This window comes from Vigna unguiculata, chromosome 9 (assembly GCF_037176805.1).
Source record: "Vigna unguiculata cultivar grain cowpea cultivar isolate G323 ecotype 2 chromosome 9, ASM3717680v1, whole genome shotgun sequence".
NCBI classification, from domain to species: Eukaryota; Viridiplantae; Streptophyta; class Magnoliopsida; order Fabales; family Fabaceae; genus Vigna; species Vigna unguiculata.
Window position 1 is genome coordinate 43,209,490 of NC_140800.1, and position 14,318 is coordinate 43,223,807.

The 14,318-nt window shown below is 33.1% G+C and overlaps 2 protein-coding genes and 1 long non-coding RNA gene across 3 annotated transcripts; all 3 read right to left on the bottom strand.

Moving 5' to 3' along the window:
- Positions 1–1,709: 1,709 nt before the first annotated feature.
- Positions 1,710–3,304, bottom strand: LOC114195954 (uncharacterized). Its single transcript, XR_003606602.2, has 3 exons — positions 3,158–3,304; positions 2,981–3,049; positions 1,710–2,288 (listed from the first exon to the last, which is right to left on the bottom strand). It is a non-coding gene; the product is annotated as an uncharacterized LOC114195954 (long non-coding RNA).
- A 3,713-nt stretch (positions 3,305–7,017) lies between these two features.
- LOC114196213 (alpha/beta-Hydrolases superfamily protein) lies at positions 7,018–8,598 on the bottom strand. The gene is made up of 2 exons (XM_028086778.2): positions 8,058–8,598; positions 7,018–7,988 (listed from the first exon to the last, which is right to left on the bottom strand). Exons 1-2 carry the CDS (start codon positions 8,465–8,467, stop codon positions 7,064–7,066), a joined length of 1,335 nt encoding a protein of 444 aa, XP_027942579.1. The 5' UTR covers positions 8,468–8,598; the 3' UTR covers positions 7,018–7,063.
- Positions 8,599–11,230: 2,632 nt separating this feature from the next.
- Positions 11,231–12,626, bottom strand: LOC114164331 (uncharacterized). The gene has a single exon (XM_028048965.2). The coding sequence runs from the start codon at positions 12,480–12,482 to the stop codon at positions 11,370–11,372; it is 1,113 nt and encodes a 370-aa protein (XP_027904766.1). The 5' UTR covers positions 12,483–12,626; the 3' UTR covers positions 11,231–11,369.
- Positions 12,627–14,318: the final 1,692 nt, after the last annotated feature.

The window sequence follows — 14,318 nt, forward strand, 5'->3', positions numbered from 1 at the left end:
TTGTTTGCGTGGATTTTTGGGTTTTAATTGCACTAAACTATAAATTTCCATATGTTTTTTTACCTTGGAATGAAAATTTGGCAAAAGCATGGTAGTTAAAAAATTACTAAAATAAGTAAATTTTAAAAAAATTATGAATAAAAAAAGAAGTTGTATTAGGTTGACATAACTTTAATTCATTGATTCATTGCATTTTTATTTAAAGTTGTGTTAGAGTGACGTTACTTTAATCAATTTTAATAGAATTTAATAGAAGTGATGTTAAAATAACATGATTTTAATTTAAAATTATTTAAAATAAAGTTACGTCACAATAACAAGACTTCAATTTTAAGAATGTTTTGGATTAAAATTATGTTATTTTAACACGATTTTTACACAATTAAATTGTATTAGTTTAATACAATTTACCCATTTTTATAATATTTTTTAAATCTCTCTGTCTTGATATTTTTTAAAAATGGCACAAAAATAGTGTTTTTTCTTCGAAGTTTTGGTTTATGCAAGTTTATTTAATACTGTCTAACTTTCAGTTAAATAATATGTCATAAGAATTCAAATCTTATTTAAAATTCAATTAAAGTATTGATGTGCAAATACAAGTAGTTAATTATATTGTTTGTGTTAGAATGAATTATATTATATGTTTATCTTATAATATATATATATATATATATATATATATGATATATTATACGTTTATTTTTATTATTAAAATAATAAGATTTATTATATGATATAAGCTTAAAAAATATATAATCATTTTTAAAAATATAATAAATATATTATTATTATTATATTAATCTAAATTAAAATCATATGTGTCAAAATTAACATAAAAAATTATAAATTATTATCATCATAAAAATATTATTAAAATATTATTGTTCTATAGATTAAATATTTCATTTATCAATGTCAATAAAATATCATTCGATATCAAATACAAATTGAATGATAAAATAATTGGCATATGAAATCAGCAAAGTGTCAAGGTTTTTTAAAATAAACTTTAGGAGAAATCGAAAATGTAACTTGAAAGGATTAAAATATTGGATAACGAGATTTATATGAAGCATAAAAGAATATAAAAGAGTATAAATTTTAAGGAAACTAGTGAAATAAAAATAAATTTAATATGGCAATAGTACAAAATTACAGCTAAAATTCGAAAACAATTTAACTCGAAAAAAATAGAAACAGTGTATAACTAAAGTACTTCAATCATAAACGAGTCAGCAGAAACTTAAATTCTGACAAGAAATGTAATTGTCCTGAGAAATAAATGCTTGAAATAAAGTCTTATAATTATGAACGATGCAAAATAAAATTAAAATGTTTGAAAATAAATTTGTAAGCAAGTGAGAAATACCCAAAAGTAAGCGCCTGATTGATTTCGAGTTTTTAATTTGAAATATAACTTTTCAAACAAAATGGTTCTCTAACTTATTTTAAAACAATTTTACATTTGTTTCCAAAATAATTTTATGAATTTCGGAACATATTGTTTTACTCATGTTAATTCATTTAACATCCCAAAAACTGATAACTTCAAATTAAATAACACATCACATACATGAATATTCAGAAAGTACGGAGTTTAGGGTATAAGAGTATTCCATACATTAGACATACCCAGATTATAAGGAAAGAGCTCCACACGGCCCAAACAGAAAACACTAAAAGAAAACAAGTAATTAAACTAGGTCTTGTTAGGAAACGAGAAGCATGATTAATAAAATCCTTCATTTGTTGGGCCCCACAATGGCCCAACACCCATCCAATCCATCAAGCTGCATCAACCCTACCATAATTACCACTGTCAGGGGTTTTCACATCTGCTCACATCAACAAGATTGATGATCATCGCAATAGAGAAGACCACACACAACATACAAGCAAGCAACAAAGTAAGCTAGTGTAAAGAAATCTCATATTATAACAGTTCACATGTAACTTCAAAGCCAAATATAAATAACAGGCATCACACCAGAGCTATCAAAAATATATGAGACTCCAAGACTTGACTATCCGGATACGTGACTGAGGCATCACCACGTGGCAGTGGAATTACGTCCTAGCAATGAGGCGTCACCGCGAGGCCTTCACGGAATTATACCCTTACAGGAGGCACCACCACGTGGCCTTCGTGGAATTACACCCTGACCCTGACGCACCACCACGACCCCCGTGGAATTACGTCCTTTCGTCGAGGTACCACCAGGAGCTCCCATTAAGAGGGTCCGTGGAATTACGTCCAACAGATGAGGCGCCACCAAAATCTCTCACTACATGAGTCACAGGATTACGCCCTACCACACTTAGTTCATGTTTCGCCAACCAATCAGAAAGTTCTCACAAATACTAACATCATGTATAAACAACCAATCATACAACTCATGCTTTCCAATTCATACCCAATAAAATAACATGTCATTTCCATCTCAAACTCATATATTAATCATGCCATCATCATGCGACCCTTCTAGTAAAGCAGGTCAGACAAACAAGTCACACATCAGTGAGCCACCCAACAATAACATTCAAACCTACCCGCTGCCTCGCTCAAGCAAGGCTCACTCAGGCGAGTGGGATCCTCTCGCTCAGGCGAGTCCCATCTCACCTAAGCGAAGGCGCGACTAGGGAATACTGACCTCTGCGGGGTCTCGCTCAGGCGAGCCCCTTCTCGCCTAAGCGAGATTGTACCTCGCCCAAAAATGAAGTCAGGTCGCCTGGGCGACCGTTCGTGCAGGAAGTCTTGGGCGAGCCTCTATCAGTCTCGCCTAAGCGAGGCATGCTCGCTTGGGCGAGAAAACCAGCGCCCGCCACTGTTCATTCGAGTGATAGTCACCCACACTCACCCACACAGTCCAACAGGCATTTTCAACCGATTATATTCACACACATGCCGTTCAATCATCATATACTCATCAAACAAGCAGATTCTACCGAAAATATGGTAAGGTCTAGCTTCCTTTACCTGGAATAGGCTAGAGCAAGACCTTGATGGTAGACACAAACTCAACAGAACAAGGAGTACGCTTAGGAGCTGGAAAAACACGGAAATAATACAAGGTAAGATCATCACAGAGGCTTAGTTGGGTAAAACACGAAAAGATACCAAGAAATGGGCGGCACGAGATGTAGGATGACTTACGTGGAGTAGGAACAGCTTGAGCGGACTTGGAAGCGACGAGAAGGCAAACCCTAGCAGAGAGTGCGACTGCTCAAGGAGGCACAAGGGTTCTGTTTTACAAAAATAGCATAGGATTAGGGTTGGAGCATATTAGGTCTGATCCTCCCCTTTGTGCCTGCCCTTAGGCCCACAAGATGGGGCAGCCCTTTAAAGTAAAAGGCACAAAAAGAAAAGTGAATCTTACAATTCATCATTGCCATCGTCAACATAATAATAACAATAATAATAATAATAATAATTTATATCTATAAAAAAAATCATTATATATATATAATTATCTTTTAAATAATTTCTATTTTAAATTAAAATAATTATATTTTCATTAGGTAATTTAAATTATTATTTTTATAATTAAAACAATTATTTAACTCTTTTATCTTTTTAAATTATTATTTAATTAAATTCAGTTATTCTTTTAAATTAAAACAATTATCTATAATAAAAGGACACGCATATATGTTTTCATTAATAATAATAATTTATTATTATTATTATTATTATTATTATTATTATTATATCACCTACCATTAAAATACACTTTTAAATTAATTTTAATGTGATACAAAAACTTTAACGATGTGTATTTTTGAAATTAATCGCTTTGAAAAAGTAAATTAAAACTATTGTTAGAAAGTAAGGTACAATTGTGGCTTTTGAAAATTTTGAAACCCCAGGAAAAAACTATCCTCGTGAAGGATTCAAATTAGTACAAAGTGACATCTTAAATCAAGATTAGATCATGTTCATTACAAAATAAACAATTGAATCATTTTTCTTTTCTTTTCCTTTTTTAGCTGACTCATCAGCTCCGTAGTCAGTCCCTCGGTGGAGGAGCCAAAGGTTTCCCGTTCCTTTTCAATTGCTGGACCAACCTCACTTTATCCATTTTTTTTACGTGTCAGAAAAACCTCTTTCTTTTTTTTTCCCTTCATCATTATTTCATGTAACAATCCAATCTTCTTTTTTTTCTGTCTTCTAAACAAATTCACGAGCATAAAAAAAGTTTGGATCAACAATTAATTAATGAAATTATTTAATTTTTATAATTATTAAAAACCACATCCTTTATTGTTTTATAACATTTCCAATTCTATAATTTTTTTCTTAACTTTGATTTTGAACATAGAGTTCGAAAACATCAATGCCTTCCGTCAATATTACTTGAATTAATTCCAATTATCAGATTAATTTGAATTTGAATAAAATATATCTTGACACTTTAATGGTTCATCGATGTATAAGAGATAATTAGATTTCTCAACAGAAAGATGCCACCCATATTCAGCCAAGTTTTGCTCTCTGACACTAGCAAATACCACAAACAAACAACACCTTGGAAACATAGACCCTAAACGAAGCCAAATCTTGTCACCACCACAAACAAGTCCTTTCATTCGTTCACCACCCTAAACTCAGGTTCTTTCTAGCACGGTGGTTCCACCAAAAAGAATGACCATTAAAAAAAATCAAAATTCTAGCTGAATTGGACATGAAAATGACGTTTGCTGTAAGAAATTGAACAACAAATACCATATTATGTCAACAATCAACAATGCTACACGTATTCATGGAATCTTTGATCCACCTGCTATAACATGTATCAAAGAACGCACTTGTTTGCCTTTATTTGATTTGTTTCTTTTAATTGCACTCAACACTTAGAAATAGCATGTGTAATGTGTAGTTAAAATTACCTAGAAGAGAACACCGATGTTTGAACTTAAGCGTGTTCCATAGGATGTCAATGGAAAGAATAAGGTACGAGTGATAGTTCCTCTGTATCTGTACCAATATTCGTGCGAGTATTCATTGTGTGGGTATTCACATAAAATTTTAATATTCACGTATATATGGGTATCCGCGGATATTTAAAAAATAAATTAATATTTAATAACATATTTTAACCATAAATTCAAATAAAAATACAATACATACCATTCATAAATTTCAAACAAAGTGCAAATATTTAACTAGTGTTGAATCACAGTTTACAAAGAAATTGAGATTTTATAAAACTAATTGATAAAAAATAAACCACTTAACATCAATGTTTTAAATATTCCATCTCCATTTAATATGATAAATTTATATATGGGTCTTAATAACCAGTGCTCTAAGGGCACCAGTTAAAGATAATTAATATATATTGAATATTGTAGAATATTATAGTTAATTGTGATAATAAATAAAATTTGACTAATAACCATTAATGCAGTTTTACTTTATTTAATGAACAAAAATGTCCTTAAGTTTGTGTTTAATATTTTATTTAGTGTTCATCCATAAAAGTTAAAAATCAATTAAATAATCAAATAACTATATTTTAATGTTGTTAAAAATTAAAATATAATTAAACATAAATTTTTTTAATTAATATAAAAACCAATAAAAAATAGTGTTAAACATCTTAAAAGTCTACAAAAAAAATATTAAAGTATCAATTTGAGACTTCATTGAATTTATTTTCTCTAATTGCAACATCTATGTTAACTTAACAAAATCCCTTGTATTAAAAAAATAAAAAATATTTCAATATCTGAAATTAATAATTATAAATACATAAATTTAGCAATATAAAAGAAAATAATTACCTAAACTTTTAGTAGATACCTTAAAAATTCTAAAGTGTTTATTTTGTATTAGAGTTGTTTAAAAAATTCAAATGATAGTTTAATCTTTATAAAATATGTTATATGTATTTATATTATTTTAATTAATAGACTTAATTATTTCAATGTAAAAATATTAAAACTAATGTGCATTATTTATTCATTAACTAGCATTCTCCTCTATATATAAATATATATATATATATATATAATTAATTAATTTTGTATGACCGAATTAAGTTTACAATTCAATTTTCAAAATGTTACTTGAATCATCAAAAATTTATTATATATCTCTACGAAAAAAATTACATAAAGTTTCATGTCAACTAAAAATATACCAAATTTATAATTAGGATCACGAAAATCCTTATGTCACTAATCTTGTAAGAGACTTATTGTACATTTTGCTAAACCGGGGAATAAAATTATATAGCAGCATATAATAGATAAATTGATTAAATAAGCTTCGTTCTATATCTTAATTTCACAATCCAGCTAACATAGAAATCCAAGTTGTTAAATTTCTATTGCTTACATCCAAGGACGGATATACAGAATACGATCAAACGAAAGATGATTTTTTTGTCTAATTTTTTAAATATGTAATTTTGAAATAGACATTCAAAGGAAATGTTAACTATTTTTACACATAAAGCCGAGTTTGATTGTATTTCAAACCCAAAAGATGGAAGCATATTTATTAATTGGTTTGAGAAGATTGTGGATAAAGACTCCAGTGTTATATTTCGTACTGATTTTGCGTTTCAGGTTCTGAAAGCTCATCGGATCTAACAAATACAACAAACACACAAAAATATAGCCTCATGATTACAAAGGGAAATGAAATCATTAGACGTGATAATAGTTGAAAACCATCAAATTCAACCAGTATATATGAAATGCATTTAGATGTCAATGTTAAGAATCTTGTTCTATAACATACCAATGAATTTGATGTCAATCTAGATCTAGTGCTGACTTGTTTAAGATACCAAACAACTCTTAAGCTATTTCTGGTTTCTTGGTTCCAAAACTGTAATTTTGAAAACAATTCTAAACCTATTTATGCAGAGAACAAGTATCCAATCATGTACTCTGTTTTACTTCTAAAAACTAACTAAAATCAAACAAGTCCTGGTGTAATGTCCTACGAATTTTACCTTTAGTATCAACAAAAAACATGCGCTTTATATAAATCCCACGCAAAAGTTTAATTGGCAGAGAACGGATATTTTACTTGTGGTTCAAAAATCATTTACCCAGAAAACACATTGGACAAACCAAGGTCAAGGTCAGCATGAGAGTTAATTGCACTAATCTCACGAACAATTTGATTAAGCGCAACTTCGTCTTTGAGTATTGAAGTATGCGACACACCATCTATCTTAACCACTTTAAGGTATTGACTTTTCTCCTCTTTCCATAGTGATTGAAGCGCCAACAAACTCACCAAATTCACCGTTCCATCACCATCCCCATATGAAATTTCTGGGCGATCATCAAAATCACCTTTCTCATAAAACAAAGTTTCCAAGGTTCTCACTCCTGTTCCCATAATACAAGTTACAGGCACGTGTGGCGCTGGAATGTTCCCTATCAAGGGTACAATGCGTGTTTCGTAAGGGTAAACCCCTTCGGGAAAACCAATGTCTTTGAGAAAATCAACCATGTCATGTGCGGAGTAGGTCTTATTTGGAGTGATCACAATTGGTGTTTGAGGACCAAAAATTTTGGGGTTAGGCAAAAGCCAAAGGTTACTCTCGGAGCTTCTCTGTTCACCCCTCACTAACAGAGGCTCCACCAGGGGCACTCCCAGAGTGTTGCCAGATGCAAAGGTGAACATTTCGTCTACAGCGCCACCCCATGGAGCTGAAAGAGCAATGAAGTGTTTAATGAATTTTTCACGCCAAGAGGGGGGGTTTCGAATTAGGAGTTGCATGACAAATAAACCTCCTAAACTGTGGGATACCAGTATCACTGGCTTCCCACCGTTGGAAGTGCTTGCTTCTTCTATCAAATTCTTTAGGTCTTTTAGGAACTTGGAACCCACTTGTGAGGGGTGACCCTCAGCAGCTAGACCATATCGAAAGTCATAGGGGGCACCAAACAGAGTCTCACCATCAGCATAACCCAGCTTTTGCAATGAATCCACCAGGGACGCCATGTATTCGGTAATATGCCTATTAAAGAAATTCATCAATGGAAAAACGAAAGGGTACATTAATTGAAGAAGAAAGGGAGGCACTTACTTGAGACGAGGATTGAGATAAAGAAGGGAGTTGATGGAACCGAAGTGAGGGACCCGAGTGAGAACTCCAGGGGTGTTGAAGTAATCATCGAGTTGTGGATGGTAGTGAAGGGTCATGCGTTCAGCAAAGCATTGTGTGAAAGGTGCGAGAATGACACTGGAATCAAACCAGAGTCTGAACCAGCCTTTGTTTTTCTTCCCAACAGGGTACCAGGATTCGCAGATGAAACTGGATGGCTTGTACTCTCTGCTCAACTTGGCTTCTAGCTGGTTCCCTCCGTTACCAGGTACTAGAATCAACGGGTGCAGGTTCCCGCTCGTGCTGGTCCTGCACGTGCATACCACTGACAACATCACAACAACCACTGTGAGTGGCGCAAACCCAATCCTCACCACACCCTGTTTGTTCATTACAATATGGATAACTTATCCAAATACCTACTATGCCATTTTCTGCTTATGGGCTTTCTTTTTTAAGTGTTCTTTATGGACGAGTAATGATGAATAATGATGGAAGTGGAGAAGCGGGTGATGTAAAAAAGGGAAAGAATATGTGGTGGAGATTTCTATTTTATTTTCGTTTTGAATATTATGTACAAGAAATGGGGCAGCTAAGGTGCCACGCTTTCACTTCTTTGATCGCTTATTATTAAAACTACTCTGAATGACCATGAGCTGGCCTGGAAATAATGCATCAGATTCGATTTGATGATGTTTTGGGTCATCATGATACGAAATTCATAAGGCCTCAAGAGTAAGTTACACAGCCCAAACAAGTTGTTAATCTGAAGGAGATGAAATATCTCTCTCACACATTGTAAGGTTTTATTTAATTTTTTATTAAGTCTAGAATGGTAGTTTCGTAATCCTTTGGAGGTGCAGCAAGAAAGAAAGGGAAGTGAAGGAAGAAATATCCAAGTTTGGACCTAAGTTAAATATTTTTTGGTTTACTGGGCCTGTGTATGTCCACAGCTTTCGCTGGACCTATTTTCATTACGAACCAAAAGTAGTTTTTCTGTTAAAATTATAATCACTGTTATTATTAAATATATATTGGGAGCTTCTCACTGTACCTCCAATATTTCTTCTGTACCTTCAAAAAAAACTCTTATACCCTTATTTATCGTGAAAGTTGTTAGGGACGCAGTAAATTTCATTTACTGCGTCACCAACCTTCTACACCCCCAACTATTTTTTGTGCTCGCATTTCATTTTTTCTCCAGTGCTTTCTTTTTAAAATTTTGCTAGCCTTCTTAGCAGCTTCTTACGAGTTAAAGTTTTTTTTCTGTTTGCTTGTGAAGTGAAATTTTTCGTTTCATAAACTATATAACGCGTTTCAAACTTTTACAAAAGCCGTTTCACGAAAAAAATCAAAATTTATGAGAAATGGATTACAGAATCCGTTTCATACACTGTGAAACGGATTCCGTAATCCGTTTCATAAAAAAATTTTGTTCAGTGCCATTAAAATTTTGTAAAACGTGTAGATTTTTTTTTTCTCATTTAAGCATTTTCAAATATTTCAATAAATTACTTTATGTTTCTAACAAGCCACATTAAGGAGAAGGGTATAGAAACGTATTCTCCAAATTGCTAGAATGACACCACTTTAGATCATATTAATACAACAAAATCGGTATTTGAATAAAAAAAAATTATATTTAACATAAGAATCTATAAGCTGAATATGAAAACAGAATTAGAAACACCCAAGATTACACCAAAGTAAAAGTTTCATTAATTATTTGATAACACTTATAAACAGAGGTTTTAAGAATTCTTACTATAACTAATCATACAATTCACACATGCATAAAATAAAGAGATAAGAAAGGAAAAAAATGTGACAGTTCAGTGAAAGAATTAAGAAGGAAAGTACTTGACAAGGGAGAGAGACAGAGTTGACGATGAGGGATCGTAGGTAAGATAGCACAGCATTTCGATGTGCTTCTGATGTATGGTTGGGCTGAATATGTGTAAGTAGCTCTCTAGTTCTACCTTCAGCTTGTGACCATCTTTTCTGGTCAAACACTTTTGGAAAAAGTGGTGCCTCATTACACACAATACCATTAAAAGGAAACGGATTACATAATCCGTTTCCAAAAAAATAAAAAATAAGAAAAATCAAACGGATTTCACAATTTGTTTTTGAAAAATAAAAATAAAAAAAGAAAGGAAACGGATTACACAATCCGTTTCCGAAAAAAAAAAAAAACTAAACGGATTTCACAATCCGTTTTTGAAAAAAAATAAATAAAAAGGAAACGGATTTCACAATCCGTTTCCTACAGAAAAAAAAAACTCAAACGGATTCCAAGTAGGAGAAGGTGGGTGCTGTTGTGTGGGAGAAGAGGGAGAAGGGGACAGTGTGTGGAGGATGGAGGCCCTGCACCTTAAAAAAACAAAGGTAAAAAAAAACTTAGGTCAAAGATTCCAAGTGCAGGGGGTGCAGAGCGTGTAGGGAATCTGCTTTTGGAGGTACAGTGCGGTGAGGCACGAGTATTTGGGGTGCACTGCGGTAAAAAAACAGTAATTTATTTTTTAACCATGGACAAAGATGGAATTAAAGTAAATTTTAAAGGTACAGGAGAAATCATTGGAGGTGCATCATTGGAGATGCACGGAGAAGCCCCCATATATATTTAGTATCCGAAAGAGTAAGTAACCTTTACTAAATTCAGTAAATTGTGGGACACCAAAACATTCCTTATCCACTGGAGGATTCAGCACCTCAAGCCACATAAGGGATAGAAGAAACACAGAAAACAAAAGGTCATCTTACTATAAAGAAAGAAAATAACACTGGAAAAACCGAGCAGAGAAAAAAGAAGACCCGAGCATTGAAAGCCCTTTCCAAATTAAAAAAAATACTGGAAATTCAAATCAAATATGTTATTTTTCATTTTCTTGTTAAATATTTTATCTGAAGATGAACATAAAAGAAAGGGGCATGACCAAAAGCAAATTAAGATAGAAAACAAAGTGTTTACATGTCCACCAACACTACATGAATTAAGCTAGGATACAAAATCACTAGCTTAAAAATCCTTGTATTTCTGGATAGTTTAGGTTAACTAAAAACATATCAAGAAATTTGACAGAAAAAGCAAATTGTGCATGCTATATATTTAAAACATCTATAACTTCTGATGAGGTTTGAAGTATCAGACTCCATAATATAATGTGCTAAATTTATTCCCCACTTGAACAATGAATCCTTGTCTTTAAATAAGCAAACTTGGAAATCTATTCTTGAAATTACATCCGTGCTTACAATGGTGCAGTGAAAGGGAAGTAGAAAAGAGTAGTTAGTTCAATTGATCTTCTTGTTCATGTTGTTGACGAGCTGCTTCATCTGAAACCTCCAAAACAAGAAATAAGCCAAACCTATTCCAACCATCACATACATCCAAACATTCTCCGACTCACCCTCCCTCGGAGACCTCACCTCCTCAATCTTAAAACTCTCACTCCAATTCCCCAGAATGCCCTCCATCACGCGCCCGTGCAGCACGTAAGCCCTCTCTCTCTCCCGCACCACAATCGAAGTGGGAAAACCCTCATCATCAAGGTCAATTTTGTCAAACACCACACCCTGGCTCCACCCGTCGTTGCTCTTCACCAACCACACCCTCTTCAACGACACCACCAAAACCACGCCGTCGTTCCTCAAAGCCACGCCGTCCGCACCCACGAGATCCTCGTTAAGGAGCACAAGTCTCGCCACGCCGTCATCCTCGTCCACCTTGAACATCTTCCCCGTGTTGCTCTGAACCACCAGGAGATAACCCTTGCCGTTGTAAACCAAACCGTTTAGGCCGCAGGAGCTGAACTTCTCGTCGATGATCACTGGGTGTTCGGTGAATCTTGCGGAATTTGAAAAGATCCAGGCTTCTCCCTTTTCGCTGACCTTCCAGATGTAGTTTCCCACCGAGTTCGTCACATACGCGTTACCTTTGAAGTCCACTGCGACGTCGTTCGCGATGGCGCGTTTCTCGTCGCCTTCTGCAGAGGGGAGGGCAGAAAGGAAGAGGCGGCGGCCGGAGCGGAGGTCGTAGGCGGCGAGCGCGTTGAACGGAGGTAAAGGGGCCCCAGCGTGGAGCGCCGCCAGGACGCGGTTGTTGCGGGAGTCCACGGCGAGGCCCAAGATGGTGACGTTTTCCGGAAGGGAGGGGTCGGAGACTAGGGTTTCTACCACCCCTGCGTCGGAGATCGCGGAGATGGTGCGGTGGCGGAGGGATCCGACCAGGAAGTGTTGCCCTGTGGGATCCCACGCTAGCCCTTCCGGGAAGAGGTTCGGGGAGCGGAAATTGATGACGTGGGGGCTGCCGGCGAGAATGGTTGAAATTTGGAGGGCGAAGAAAAGGAAGAAAACGGTGGTGGGTGTGGGATTGGTAAGGGAGTGTTTGGATGACAGTGTTGACATTGTTCACAGTTTTGGGAGATTATGTTGAATTGGTGTGTTTTGTTACAATCTTAGGTCTTTTACTTTGGGTTTGGGTTTTCTCGTCAAACGGATTAAGATAGGATTTGTTCTGTAAAACTGTAACATGGAACTTAATCTCTAACTATGGGGTTAATATTATTGGTTATTAAGATTTAGTACTGAATCTATAGTAAAATAATATATGAAATCAGATTTGAAAATGAGTATGTTTGACAATTTTCACTATCATGACACATAGAAAATTCATGAGTGACTGTGACTCTATTTAAATTCATAGCTATACAAATATTGTATACTGTAAAATGAAATTAAATAGTTTAATGCATGATATTATGTTCAATTTTTATTTATTATTATATTTATATACGGTTCGCCTTATAATACTGCCTAGATATTTTGTGATAAGCTCCTTATTTTATTAATAGATTTTATTTGATATTTCTCTCATAAACTCTATGATTTTATTGATATTGTTAAAATGAATATATTTTTATTTAAGTTTTCGATAAAATTAATTTATATGATGACTTTTTATTAAAATCAAGGAATATAAACTATTAGATTCCTACTTTGCAAAGCAAGGAAACATCAAGATAAAAAAAAGAGACATCAAGATAAAAATAATCTTTCAAACAGATTGGATAATACCAACTTACGTTGCAAATCATATAATAGTATTAGATTATTTTTTTGAAATTAATTTGCAATCATATTTACAAAATAAAAGATTCTAAAATATAAGAAATTCAATATTAAAAATTCAATAAAATAAATAAATAAATGAAGTAAATGTTATATTATCACTAATTTCATAAATATCTTAGATGCTCCCTCTTTTTTTCTGTGATTTAGTGACCCTTTAGCAAAAAGACTATTAAATGATTATACAGTGTATAAAATAATTGCTTTGATAAGATACCATTGGAGTTTAAATATTTTAGAAATGTACTTTGTTTTTTGTGGAAGACATCAAATATTTTATTATAGGAAACAGCAACAAAATTTGTATGTTATAAGAAATGTGGTCTAAGTATCTCATTTTTTAAATCTGTATAGATGAAGTTGGTGGAAGTAAATGGTGGGTGAAGAAATGTTGCATGATGAAAACTTCGTGAAGGTTAGGTAAGCTTTTCCATTTTTTTTTTAGAATTGCAAGTGTTTGTGAGTTTTTATTTATGCAGTTTTTATTGTAAATAGATTGTTATTAGTCATTGTTAAGTTGGCATTAACTTTTGTAGTTTTGTGTTTCTAAAACAAAATAAATTGATATTAGTCATTGTTAAGTTGGCATTAACTTTTGTAGTTTTGTGTTTCTAAAACAAAATACTTAATATATGATAAAATATTTGAAGATTCTATTTTTTTTTTCTCTTCTTAGATTTTAAGCAGTCTATCTTGATCATATTTTTTATTTTGATTAAATGTTTATGCATTTAAAAAAATATTTTTTTAATGTTTGGTATTGCTCCTAATAAATTTAGCCTTTGATTAAAATTTTGTTATTATTTATGTTATCTTAGGTCTTTGGTGTGTTATACCTTTCCACTTTCTTCCTTTTTTTAAGTGTAAGTCACTTTTAGGTAAGTGAATCTGAATTTTTATTGTGTTGATTTATGTGTAAACAATCTTAGAAAGTAAATTATCATTTTGAGAATGTTTACATAATACTGAATGGTTATCGCTAGATTGTGGTTGGATGAAATAATTAGTGCATGTTTAAAACTAAGTTTTGAGTCAAGTGTCAAACTAAGTAAGTTCATTTTTTATAAGTGAGATAACTTTTAATTTAATTTGATATTAAACATTGGATTGAGT